Source organism: Brachyistius frenatus, unplaced genomic scaffold (genome assembly GCF_029030835.1).
Source record: "Brachyistius frenatus isolate BFR_SWC_R1_liver_20210118 unplaced genomic scaffold, ASM2903083v1 Contig_20, whole genome shotgun sequence".
In the NCBI taxonomy this organism is placed as follows: Eukaryota; Metazoa; Chordata; class Actinopteri; family Embiotocidae; genus Brachyistius; species Brachyistius frenatus.
The window spans coordinates 4,248,190-4,262,099 of NW_027210619.1; the positions used below are offsets into that span (position 1 = coordinate 4,248,190).

General features: G+C 39.1%; 2 protein-coding genes across 2 annotated transcripts; both read right to left on the reverse strand.

The window, feature by feature from the left end:
* Positions 1-5,960: 5,960 nt before the first annotated feature.
* On the reverse strand, positions 5,961-8,691 carry LOC138619244 (protein FAM8A1-like). The gene is made up of 5 exons (XM_069695533.1): positions 8,240-8,691; positions 7,477-7,597; positions 7,214-7,337; positions 6,911-7,050; positions 5,961-6,801 (listed from the first exon to the last, which is right to left on the reverse strand). Exons 1-5 carry the CDS (start codon positions 8,688-8,690, stop codon positions 6,657-6,659), a joined length of 981 nt encoding a protein of 326 aa, XP_069551634.1. The 5' UTR covers position 8,691; the 3' UTR covers positions 5,961-6,656.
* A 1,878-nt stretch (positions 8,692-10,569) lies between these two features.
* Positions 10,570-11,481, reverse strand: fabp4b (fatty acid binding protein 4b). Its single transcript, XM_069696095.1, has 4 exons — positions 11,339-11,481; positions 11,019-11,194; positions 10,825-10,926; positions 10,570-10,708 (listed from the first exon to the last, which is right to left on the reverse strand). Exons 1-4 carry the CDS (start codon positions 11,409-11,411, stop codon positions 10,655-10,657), a joined length of 405 nt encoding a protein of 134 aa, XP_069552196.1. The 5' UTR covers positions 11,412-11,481; the 3' UTR covers positions 10,570-10,654.
* Between the last annotated feature and the right edge of the window lie 2,429 nt (positions 11,482-13,910).

The window sequence follows — 13,910 nt, forward strand, 5'->3', positions numbered from 1 at the left end:
CACGGTCTCCAGTCCCCATTAAGGAAGATGGGTGGCAACGTGGCTGTAGCTCAATGGTGGTGTACCATGACACGCTGAAAGAGCCTATTGAAAGCCAGTGAATTCGGTTGTTAATGAAAAGAGCAAAGGGACAGCAAATCCACCAGGCAGGTGATACTGACCTCACCTGTCACTTTGAGTGCGTGCTCTTGTGAGAGGTGTGTGAATATTAAATCTACTCAGTTTTCACTGTTTTGATTGGCACATTTGTTCACTTTGGGCTTCTGGGGGAGTTTATCACTGAATCCCTGGTTTAATTACAATAGAGCAATTGTTGCGTGCTGCCAAGAGTTCGAAGTGACCTTGAACAGAGTCCTTGCATATGTAGAGATGAAAAGAATGAGGTGTAAGCAAGAGGTTGAAGTGCTGAAATCTGAGAAATGTAAGTGTCCAGTTTATTTTAAAGTTATTATAATGTGACAGTCCCTCAGAGATCTGAGGAAAATAGCTTCCAAAAATGAACCATGATGTAATCTTTTCTCATTTTGCATTAAAAAGCCCAAGTTAGGAAATGCTTTGTTAATTCAGAGTCTGAATTTTTTCCCTTTAAAACATTCAAGAGCACAATATGATTCATAGTTAAGGCAGTGCATGCTTGATGTGGAGGAGTAGACCAACAACCATTTAATCAACCTGTTACATCAGAATGATTACCATTACTATTATTATTTTTACAGACATCTTGCCAACAAATCAGCCATAAAATAACATGTTTTCTCTGCTCAGAATAACACACGAGTATTCATGTTGCTAAGGACAGCAGACTCTTTTAACAGATTACTTAAAAGTTACGCGTCTCAGTCGGATGGCTGTGGTTTTACTGTAGGACACCATTGGACTGGATTCTTTAACTCTGTTTCATGTAGATACTGTGCATGTGGTGGAAGCCAAATTCAGCAGAACAAAACAGATTTCATCCCGAGTCCAAGTGCCAAGACTCTTTTCATTCAGCTGAAAATAGCAAGCCACTGCTTACGCACATCTCCAGAACATAGTTTAGGCAACTAAAGGATTGGGTGGGAGTGATTTGTGGAGGAGGAATACAGCCACTGAAGGAAGCCAGTAGGGTTTGTTCAAGCACATGAACCGAATGAATCAGAAAGACACCAAATAGTGTAAAAACAAAGAAGAAAAGAGCACAATGTGGAGCCAGGAACAAAGCTACTGTTGCCTTTTAACCATAGTTTCCAAAGATCTTGGTACGAGATTTGCTGTGTGGTTTATAAGACCAGACAAGAAAGACAAATGAGCCAGAACCTTCTTAATAATATTATCTGTTTACATTTAATAACTGTATATCATGACGGAGCTCAACTTACCACGTGGATACATGCTGTTTCTTCTGTTATAAGTGCCACATTTGGATACTGAAGTGAGGAACTCGACCATCAGTGAAATTACCTCTGTGACCTCTGTGACCTCAGTGAAAACCTGCCTACTCCTCCCACCCACCGTAGTGTAGATGCTATACCACATTCACATGACAGAGGGCACTTTACTGGCTCCACCTAATGTGAGCTGCAGTTCAGAGTTGGATAGATGCTGTGGACAAGTATTGTTATTACTTCCAGATATTAGTATTTTTTCCCCCTATGAATCCTTTACTTACATTTTCCAACAATATACAGAGACTAATATGTAACAAATGAGAGGATTACATAAATACTGAAGAATTTGTATGTATGAGTATGAGCAAAATAATAAACTAAGACAATATATTACCAGGTATTATATTGAAATCTTTTTGAAAAGTAAATATCATTTTTCCTACTTTACACTGCCTCAAAGGCAGCAATCTGTAACTTTATCAAAACATTACATTTGGGTAAGTTGGCTTACTCTTATGTAATTTAAGGCTGAGTGTTAATTATTGTCACAAATTTTATGCAAAGCCATAAAAGTATAGGACACTCTACTTTGGTTTTCTACAAATTAGAAATATAATGTATGTACGCTTTAATGTTCTTTTGAACTAATGAACAGGTTCAATAAATACAATTTAGATAAAATAGGCTGTGATTTAAAGGCAGCCCCGACAAATCACATGAATTATCTCAGAGTAAACAGGTGCAGACGCTTCCTGTTAGTGTAATCAGATTTCAACCGGACTCCTTATTTCAGTGGTGAGCACAGTCTCTCTTGACATGAGGGAGGATGCAGTGATGAGGTCACAAATAAGTAACGGGTGCTTTACCAGGGCCACCTGGAGCCAGACAGATTTTCTACTCTTTAGTTTCTCATCAAACACGCAACAAGTTTACATTTGTGTGTTCCCTTAACCCTAGAAAGAGCGAAAAGGCTGAATTTCTGAATAATGCAGCATCCAGGGTTGTCTTGACAACTCAAGCTTCTATCTGCCTAAAGCAGAAATCTACCGTATTCCAAAACACAAACACACTGAAAGCTGCAGTTATATCATAGAAAAATGGTATGAATGCTGTATCGCTCCACTTCAACACACACTCACAGTCTCTCTTTGTGCTTTTACATCCCTCATCCTGAGTTTGTACTCGCTTCATATTCCATTTTTAAAACAGGAAAATGAACTCCAGCACCGGCAATGTACTATTCAGGAAAATTAGTTTATTTATATCATACTCATTCCTTTTTCCACAATCCTGGAAAACAAGTTCATTCATAATTTATTCACATTGTAAAAAGCAATGACTCCAATTAGTACAGTGCTGATTTGACTAAGGGGCTGTGTTAACTGTACGACTTTTTGATAGACCCTCTTCTTGACTTACCTTTTAGGATTATGTAGCAGTGTTGAATTATAGCATAATTTAATCATAAAAATGTGAGTTGCATAAAATGTGGTTGATTGTGAAATTATAATATTCACAATATCCAACAAATTTCATTAGACAATACAGCAAACAGAATTGTGCTTCCCAAACATTCCAGCAACTCAAGAACAAGTGGCAACTCTGATTGATATAAAATGTTCTGTAAATCTGCTTTGAGAAAGATGTAAAATATACTTATGTGCCAACAAATGTTAGACTAAGCTCCTTTATCCAAAAAGAGAACATATATAAGGCTATAGAAAAGGCGGAGAGGACAGGCAAAAAAAGCAAAAACCTCATACATGGGGAGAGTAACAAGCTGGAAAGCAATGAGCTGTCACAGCAGAACAAAGACATGCATCAATCTGGTTACTGAGGGATGGGGGGGGGGGGGATTTGTTCAATCAAATCAAGTAAATGATTGAACAAAATGATCCGCCAATCAGTTTGTGTTCAACACTGTGTTTGACTTAATTCTGTCCATGTATGTCCATGTAAGAATAACAATAATTTTACATGTGCCTGAATGTGTGCATATTGTGTGTTGCTACCCGACATCTCTCGTTAGAGCAAGCTTTCATCTCCCTTCACAGTCAACAGGTCTCCTCTTCATCAGCAGCCCTTTCCACTCAGGCAGAACCCAGCCAGCCTGTAATTACTGACTCCACTCGAGAGGAATACCAACAGGCACAGACACACTGGGAGGAACTGCAACAAACAACAGCGAGCAGCATTTCAAGCCCACAGCACCTTTCCACGACTTCAAAACACCTGGAGCCTCATTCAGGTGCTGTGTGTGTGTGTGTGTGTGTGTGTGTGCGTGTGTGTGTGTATGTGTTAAAGAACAGCAGCCACCTGTCATTTTGGAGGCATAATTAAGCAAATCATGACTTTAAGGACACAGACTTTATCATTCACAAAGAATATTTTAATTCCAGTTGAGCCTAGACTGATTACCTTATCTCTCTGGCCTTCACATGGCTGTGTTCAGACGCAGACACATGGCTGACAGAAAGCTGTGAGCCCTGCATGATGCCTGTAGATGACTCCCTTGTTGAGACAGAAAGGTGGCAGGAACTTAGGCTGGACACTGCATCAACTTGACACCGTATGGCATACCATGTGGCAGCAAGGAACTAGAATTATCAAGCGTGGCATCAAACAACATATGACAGAGAAAATAGGGAAAATACTATAGGAATAATGCAGATGCAATGCTTTTGCACAGAGAACAGCTTACCTCCTCTCCCTCCATTATGCCTCTGATATACAAGTAAACAAAGAACAAAATAATTTAACCATTTAATTTGATGAATAGCTTCTAACAAAGTTCGCTTCAGCCGGGATCACTTCCTGCACTCTCATTATTTGTGCTACATTCCCATTTATAGAATTAAGGATGATCCTCAGTATGATTTACATATATGTCAGTCACTGATTTCTAATGTTTAATTCCCAGCAATGGTTGAGAGTTTTTTGAAGCATCACTTAGGGTCAGGGTTTGTGATGAATTTTAGTGATAAACGTCCCCTTGCTTTTCTAAAATCTCCCTCTGTTGGATACGACCCAGAGTGTGTCAGGACAAAAATAGGTTACAAACATGCCTCTACTCCAAATTGAGCTGCACTCACTCATCAATATACAGTACAGTAATGGTGGTGGGGAGTATCTGCCCACACTTTCTGGCCCTTAGTGAAGCCGTTCACGAGTTGTGGGCCTATTATTGCATCGTCTATGGCAGGAGGCATGGCAGCCGCATGGTGGTGGTGGTGGTGGTGGAAGGGGGGGGGGGGTCACTCTGTAATCTGGGAGTACCATCTGTGGCAGTCAGCTGAAGCTGCCACTTAGTGTAGTGAGCCCAACACATTCACCATGTCAACAGTCTTGCCAACAACAAGAGCTTCCACAGTCCCCTCCGAGTATAGAGTATGTGATGTGTCAGAAAACTCTAGGGATGGAAGAAATGTCTCAGAAACAAGTTGATTCGAGATGTTTCTTATGTTTAGAAAAGGCTCGTGTCATGGGCAGACAGAGGGATTGGCTGGTGATGGTAAATGAGGATCCCACATGGAAAAATGTTAGTTTGAAATATTGCAAGCAAGCATATTATTGCATGCATGTTACAGTGCAGTGGAACTTATTCTCCATCATACATCTACCCAGGCAGAACTGATGGCTGTATGATCAACAAATTCACACTAGGTGGAGCTAAACTCCCATAACGAAGAAAAATGATTATCATCCTATCTCAACAGAAAAATGGAATTAAAGAATTCTATGATTTTTGTTACAAGGTTAATTAATTATGATACATTTTGCTGTCATTTATATCACTTATATAATTGGAAAAATGTCTACCCAGCATCTGTTCTTGAGGAAATTAGATTGGAATACATTTATCATGTACGTTTTCACAGCATTACATTACGCAGCAGAAAATGATCCAATGAATTGTCTCAATCTCTTTCACCCTTGATCTTTCATATTTAGGGTAATATATGTGTGAGATCTCATTAGAATGAACATTCCGTATAATAATAACACCCTGTGTTGTGAAATAAAACACAACCAATGCAACTTGCTTATTAATCAAGTGGTTAGGGCAAATGCACAATTTCAGGGCATCTTTAAGCCACCTCTGCAGACACTAAAACTTGTATTGAGACCTTTGGAAGATAGTATGTGCCTATTTGGTGTTTTAACCATTATGAAACAGAGCACTGTCTCCAAACTAGATTGAAAATCTCCCATGCAACTTTGGTTGATATTTGGTGACTATCAAGGCCACAAGGTATGAGTCACGTTTTACTCATCAAGCTTTCCGGTGACCCTGCAGGAAGCTTCTACATTCATAGTTTCTCTACTCATGTATTCAGATTTTTCCTTTATTACGTCTCTGCATCTCTAACTCAGAGTTTGAAGGATGTGTGAAATATTCCTCAATTAACTCTTTGATATACAAAATAAAATCAGTACTTATAACAAAAAATTATTGATGCACCCGTCATTGCATAAATGGTACATTAAGGGCCTAAAGTATAACATAGTATAACATAATGATGCCACTTAATTTGTACCGTAAGAATGATAAAAGAGTGGACAAAGAGCTAAAAGACAAACATGTCAAACATGCAGGGAATCAGTGGGGGTTTCATTTAATCTTCTTCAATGCAAAAAGACAGTTAATCACATAAAATGTGTAATAAGTCAATTTTTCAGTCACACACATGCTGTCAGAGTAAAGGAAGATCATTTCTCGATTTACATTTCCCTTCAAAACATAAATGTGCCTCTAAACCGGAAGATTTCAGCCGCCGAAATAGGTGAATGTCATGCGTCACTCCCAGTGACAAACATAAAAAAAAAATCAAAATATGTAAAGTCCAAGAACACAACTGTAATAATACGAATATTAAATACAAAGAGATACAGAAGGTATCATCTCATAAATGTGTGATTACTTAAATACTGAGTGATAAATGAGATTCACCCTTAATCTACAAGAGAGTTAAAAAAAAAAAAAAGAGGCAAATCTTGTGTTCATGAAACAGATAGCATACCATCATTTTTCCTGTGGTCAAAACTGAGACTTAGCACAGGAACAGATTCTGAAATCAGCATGTAGATACACATGCAGAAATACAGTGTGTGTCATAAACAGACCAAACCCAAGCAGTAGTGAACTGAAATAGTTCATACTGATGTGTCTCCAACTCTCTGCGACCATCTTAATTCTGCTGTGATCGGATGATACCGCGAGTTCTGCAGAAAGCATCACTCTGTGCCTGCTCAAAGTTATTGTCGGATTCTCTTCTGTGAACTTCGGTGTCATCTGACCCTGGATCGCTTGACAACAATTGTACCAGCCACCATGTCATACACAGTCCTGTTGTGCTGGAAGAACAGAAGTGTGATGAAGGCTGGGAAAAAGAAGGCAATTGAAAAGTTCTTGTTCAAGGCTCGCACAGTTGATCTGTAAAGAGAGACAGGAACAGAGGCTCTGTTAACACGATGCGAGGCAGTTTTCCGGTTACGTTTGCTACGAAACTTCTGAAATATGATCTTTAAAATGAACTACTCACGCAGACAGAGAGACATTAGTAGCTGGCACTATAAGAACCCTGTTAGGCTGAACCAGAACTGATGAGTCACATGTAACAACTCTGAGTCCGATGAGGAACTTCCCTGGAGTGGCTCCACCTGCTCCCCAAATGCACACGATCTACATGGAGAAAGGTGAAGGAGACGTCACGCAACTGTGTGGTGTCTTTTCCACCATTTACAGATGAACAGTGGACGTTTCAGACCGATACCACTGTTTTACCTCACATTTCAGATGTTTGATAATAACGGAGTGCACAGTAAAGTTGTATATGAGCACTCACCTCATAAAAACACACTAATATCCGGTACACAAGGGCAACAAGCATCATTTTCTGTAGCTCCTCCATCGACGTGTCTTCATCTATTTCCTCCACAATGAAATGCATGGCGAACTTGGAAACATCTCTGAAAGGCAAAGAGAAATATACTATTCCAAGGAGTGCTTTTTTTTTCTGATTATAGTTTGTCTTTGTTTTTTAAAGGGATCAAAAAACATGGGCCTCACTGTCACTTCACCCCCACTAATAACAAAGTTAACACTCACTTGATTCCACTGAGGTGCATAATACTGATGATTATGGTTGCTTTGACGAAAAACAATATGAAGAAATCCACCATCTCGGCCATTAGTCTTTGGAGAGGTGAAGGAATGTTGTACTCCCGTCCTGGTGAAAAACATAAAAGTGTTTCAAAACCACATTTCAAAACCTTCGGTCCAAAATATTGTGACATTTGATTCTGTCCATATCGTCCAGCCTTACACGGAGATTTTGTCACTTTATTTTAACTGTTGCCACAGAAATAGAAGCGCAGTATAGTCTATAATATCACTGCACAGGGTTTTCCTTGTGGTTTCTGGAGGGTTTAGGTGATGCGGTAGCAGGCAGGGAGTGGTGAGCAGTTTTTTGACTAAAAAAAAAACATGTATTTATTCGTTTGTTTTGTACTGTTGTCATTACAACACATGTTTAAAAAAAAAAAAAAAATCAATGCCTGCAATAAAAAATAATGATCACCAAACACTGGTAAAGCTTTCAGTGAAGCTATCGGTGCTTTAAAAAAAAAAAAAAAAAAAATACTACAGTACCCTGGGTGTCTATCGTAGAAGCATGTTTTCTCTCAGTTGTGCAAAGTTAATCTGGCCCAAAACCTTAAAACAGTCTAAGACCAAAGGTGCACACAAGTATGTGGACATGGGGTGTGTCCATATACTTGTGTCCATCCATATGCAGCACGTGAAGTCGTGGACTCACATTTCTGACACCCTGCAGACGGTTCGGCGGTGAACACAGAGATGCGGCTCTTACCTGCTCTCGGTGCGTTTCCGTTCTCCTGCGGCTGAGCGGCCACAGCAGCCCCGCCGGCGGCTTCACCTGCGCGGCTGCCCGGGGAGGTGACCGCCGGCGGATAAGGCGACAACGGGACACCAAGCGGCCCGTTATACCAGTTCTGGGAGTTGAAATCAAGCGCCGTGGACGTCCCGCTGTCCGGCTGTAAATAACACGGGTAGGACATGGCTGACGCTGCCAGCCAGCTCTGCCAGTTCACGTATCCAGTGTAGTAGTGCCACATCCATGCCTGCAGCTTCTCGCAGTACTCCGCTGTGTCGCGGCTTTCAACAGCGTCTTGCTTGCTTTCAGAATTGTTCTGGCTGTCTGTTCTTTGGGTTACGTCGTCACCGAGTGACTCAACTTGGTCAGCTAAAGGTTGATCCCTTCCCTTATCGACTTCCATACTTCTGTTTTCTTTGTCAGCCATGTTTGATGGCGCTGCGTCACGTCCAACGTCACTCGGGGTCGATTTAGCTAAACGAAGACAAGCTATCGTTTTTTTTTTTTTTAAACAACAACAACATTGTTTTTGAAAAAAAAAAAAAAAAAACATTGTTTTTGGAAGGGATAGTAGCCTAAAATGAATTAAACAATTACTTATTTAAAACAGAAAACTCTCATAAAACTCCTGTCTGTCTCACAATAAAATGTCCATCCCCCTTCTCAAGATATAGTGGTACCGTCCAAATCTTGGTCTTTACAAGAATCAGCCACCAGGAGGCGGCATTTTCTGCAAGGTAGATGCTGCAGTGATTATGACATTTAGGGTTTTCAAATTCATATTATGTAATAACTCAAATTAGCAAGTACTGCAGCCAAACAATTCAGAATCTTACTTTTGGACTTGTTTAGATAAACCCGCATGCATTCATAAAATACAGTATTATTGAGCATTTAAGTGATTAGTTGAGGATTAATAAATAATTGCAGCATTGTTTGGTTAATCATTTTTATTATTTATTGCTGCCAACATTTGCTGGTTGAAGCTTTGCATTCAAGCAGTTTGAGAAACCTCTTTAGGACCTTGTAACATCTGAATCAATGAGTTATTTTTGATGTAACAGATTTAATGCCTAATCCATTAGAACCAATAGATTAATTGCCTTTAATGTCACAAAGATTAAACAATTGGATATATGTAGCATTTACGTCCTTTCAAATTTAACAAAGGAACTATTAAATTGAATAAGAACAATACAAAAAATTACCAGCCAATGGTGGGATTGTGTTTAAAGGGTTAAAACCATTTCAAAGGAACTCTTCTTAAATCCTGCACCCACACACTACCCTAAGATTAATCCTTAACAATGGGGTATTCAAACATTTTAAATGAGCTGGGACAAACTCAAGTATTAATTTAAACCCCCAGTTATGCGCATTTGATCATGTGCATTAATAAAATACACAAAACTGACATTTTCTCATAAATGTTCAAAAACATTATGCTCCCAGTGTACAAACACTTGATTTAACATTCGTGAACATGTGGCATGGTCTTATATAATGTGGTATTCAACACAAGGAATCAGCTTGTCTTACTCATTGTTTCTCGACCACCACCTGGGGTCACGGTCATTCACCACAGCCTGGAAAGCTTTTGGAGGATTTAGGCCTCAACCTACTGCCCTAATTAAAACAAAATGACTTGCACTTGCTTTAACTCCACGTCTGTGCATCCAAGACAAGAGGCCTGTACAATTAGAGGTCACTGCTCTAAACCCAAGCAGGGATTTCGTCTTCCCACCTCCCAGTCATAAGAGGGCTGCTCTGATATTAGGGCATGTTGTCTTTCCTCATTTCAACAAAAGGCCTTTGTACACCCCCCTCTTCTCATTTAGTTTATAGATTAGAATAACGTCTTTCAGCCAATCACCAACCTTGCAATGTATAATCCAACGTTTTACACATTTCCCCAAATATACATTACCCAAGTTTTAAAACTGTCAGCTGGCCATGGTCTCCAAGACATATTAGAGCTATGAAATACTGATCAAAAGGCATTACAACTCAAACCATGATGCTCACATTGTGGAATAAGCTCAGCATCTTTTTTTAACTGCAAGTTATTACCTTTAAAGTCATTTTAGGATTTGAAAAAGCGCTGTTTCAAAGTGAGTTTCGTTTGACGTGAGCAGATATGCTGCACCAAATGCATTTTCTACTTAAGAGTCGTCACATGACTTAAAAAGGTCACAGCAGCCGTGATTAGCATTTAACACCAAGTATGCAAGATCACAATTTTTTTTTTGACCCAAATAATGTGTGCACCCAAAAGACAACCAATTCACAGATTGCATAGTTCAGACTTTATTTGCATATTTGGCAATACTTCAGTGCCTTTGGTTTGTTGGTAATGGAACAGAAGTCAAGGCACAACAACTTTTTAAGGTATCAAGCCACCTTATCATAGGTCCTCACAGCAATAATGTCATCCATGAAACATTTCTGTTGAGACAAGGTTTAAAATGTTAAACATCTTTTCATTGCAATTAGAGAATACATCTTAAAAAGAGCAAAAGCATGAAAACATGCTTACTGTCTTAATTGCAAATCATACTCACAGCTATTAGTTTTCCATCTTGAATCTCTCGTTCCAGTGTTGTTGTCTTCCCATCCCAGGTCTGCTTTTGCACAAGTTTGCCATTTTCAAAAGTCATGGTGGTCTGGGGAGGGGAAAAAAAAAGAAAAAAGTTGAGCACTCAGAAATACCCATAATCCTGTCTGTAGAATGAGGCTGTTTGAGAAAATGACCTACCTTGGCCATTCGGCCGTCGGCGGTCGTCTCATCAAATTCTTCATTCAGCTTGAATTTGATCTCTGTGGACTTAAAAGTGCTCTCAGTCTTCATTAAAATGAGCCCTCCATCACCCACGCTGAACACCACGTTAGGCTTTACCATGTTGCCCATTTGGCGAGTTGCAAAGTTCACACCTTTAAAACACAAGGAACCTGAATTAGGATGTTGACCTGCTCGGCTAGAACTGAGCGACTCGCAGGGGCTCTCAGTTAACACAAGCAAGACATCTAGTAACATTAAACTACGCTCAGTAATTAAATAAATAGATGTAACACTACCAATTGCCTTCATGTATTCATCAAAGTTTTCGCTGGATATCAGAGTCCATGTGGCCACAAACTGCTCAACCATGATGATGATGATGAAGATGAAGCGCCGTTCTGCTGCAAAAACAAAAGATGTTTCAGGATCTTCTGATACGATGTTGAAGCGGCGATATATTGTCACTCGGGGAACATTGCCTATTTAGTCTGATCGAAGTGCGTGATTCAGAGCTAACCAATCAACAGCAGGTGCTGACGTTGCCATGGATATGATCGGATTAGGGGGCGTGTCTTTAAATCTGAGTTGGAAGAGTGAAATGTGTGTTCAGGTTCACCCTGGATGCTGACTTCAGCATCAATTGGGGGAAAATGTTGTAATTACAGCACTTGTGTGCGGTTACATATCGCCCTGCACAAGAAAAGATGCAGGCAAATTTGATCTTTTCTCTTTTATTGACCAAAATTGCCAAAAACATCTGCAGGAGCCTGGCATATAGTGCATTAACATTGACTTTTTTTTATTTTTTTATTTTCCAATGTGTTTTATTGACTCAGAGAAATAGAATAACATTGACATTGCTCATTTTCATCTATATGCAAATAATAAAAACACACAAACATAAACAGCAACAGCCATGAAGTACAGCTGAAATGTTGCATTTTTGTATCTTTATAGAAGCAAAATAGGTGCTACAACAGTAATAACCTGTGTGCACAGAACAGATATATCAGACAAGAAGAAAGTCATAATGTGAGTCTAACTCAAACAGATAACACAGGAGCCAAGGAACTCAACTCTTGTTTCCTCACTCCCTCCCCTTCCTCACTCAAGCCAAACTGTAGTTTATCATTGACATTTTATAATCAAGTAAATGGGATTAAAAAAAAAAATAGATATCAACAAATGGAAAAATTAGGAGGTCTTAAAGTTCAGTTCTATCAAAACACCATTTAAAAATCTAAGTGTTTTAGCTTTGTATGTGAAATCTATGTTACTTACTAAAGGATTTATATTAGAAATGTGTTACATTCAAATGTTATAATTTCTACTCCCACAAATGCAACACAATACCCAGCTGTAAGTCTTTTCACTGTGATATTGTGATATATAATTTAACCAGCAGGTGACGCCATGTTCACATATTTTTAGAGCTTCTCTATCTGGCAAACTACACGTGTGCCGAAAATGGTTGAAATGGATTTTAAATTTACAATTTTGAATTCTTCGTTTAGGACATTACACATTTTACATATATTTTCGATTAATAGTGTATATTTTGTATTTACAATACGTTTGCCGTGTATTTTCAATATTCAAAAGAAATCGTAGGCTGTCATGCATTGCCCCCCAGTGGTTTTAGTAATTCACTACAGTAGGCTGTGTATTTGGGCCCTAACAAAAACAGACCAAAATACTAAACATGTCCAATGACAGGTGTCGAGGTCCAATTAAAACAAAACACACAAAAAATAAATCAACCGATCCCCATCTGGTTCAAGGACTTTCATGAGAATATTCTTAATAGATGAGATTTTATTTCATTCATTGCATTTATTTATTCCACTTTAAACCATATCTGTGGGGAGATAAGAGCTTGCGTTCTGTCGATGAAGGTGTGAAAAAGATCAAAGTGGAAAAGAGCAAGACAGAAATGATTGGAAATGATCAGAGCAAATCAGATTCAGATCAGATGAGGGCCCTGTGACATGTCTCCTCTGTGGCTTGAGCTGTTGCATCCTCTGTTGCCTGCATCCAACCATTCAGTAGTTTCACATTTGAGTCTTCAAAAGGGCTGGCAGGCATAAATTGGGAGGAAAGTGGGGCCTTACAAAATCTCTTGAAACGAATTTGTCACCACCAACAAGTTATGAAGTGGTGGTTTAATAATACAATCCTCTAAACAGAAGAAAGTGTTAAGGTTTAATAGTGAGATTGCAAATATCTGAAACAAGAAGATGAGCCTATGATGAGTCAAATGTGCACCATGTAATGTCTGTATAGATAAATAATGCCAGTCCACAAGGCATGAACCTTATAAGGAACAACTATGCAGTCCTATAGTGTGAGATTAACACCAGCGATAAGAGATTATTTCCGTTTTAGATAGTGACATTAAGTATCTTGCAAGAACTATTTTTTTCTATCACAAGCTGAAAATAGTTCAAGCGGAAATAGAAAAGCTCTTTTGGTTACATTGAACTGATGACAGTGGATATGGGTGCAACAAACTGTCCAAGAAGAGCCCATTTTTCCATTTTTATCCTGCCTTACTCTTCTGTGACATCACAGAAGGATACTGTTTTCTTTCTTTGGGGTCACTATGTTATCAAAGTTTTGATGCCATCATAATTGAGTGCTGGTGTTGTTCGTCTTTGAGAGGATGCTTGTCTTTGTTCATATCAATTACACTCTCGAAGACCGGTTACCCTGGTCTATCAGGGCAGATCGGTGGTTGATGTATTTTGGAAAATTTGCTATCAATCCAGAGATACCAGAATCAATGTATACCAAATAGAAAGACTATAACATAACTGCAATATTTGATTTCAAGGCCCCATAGGCATTAATTGTTCATTAACTTCAACG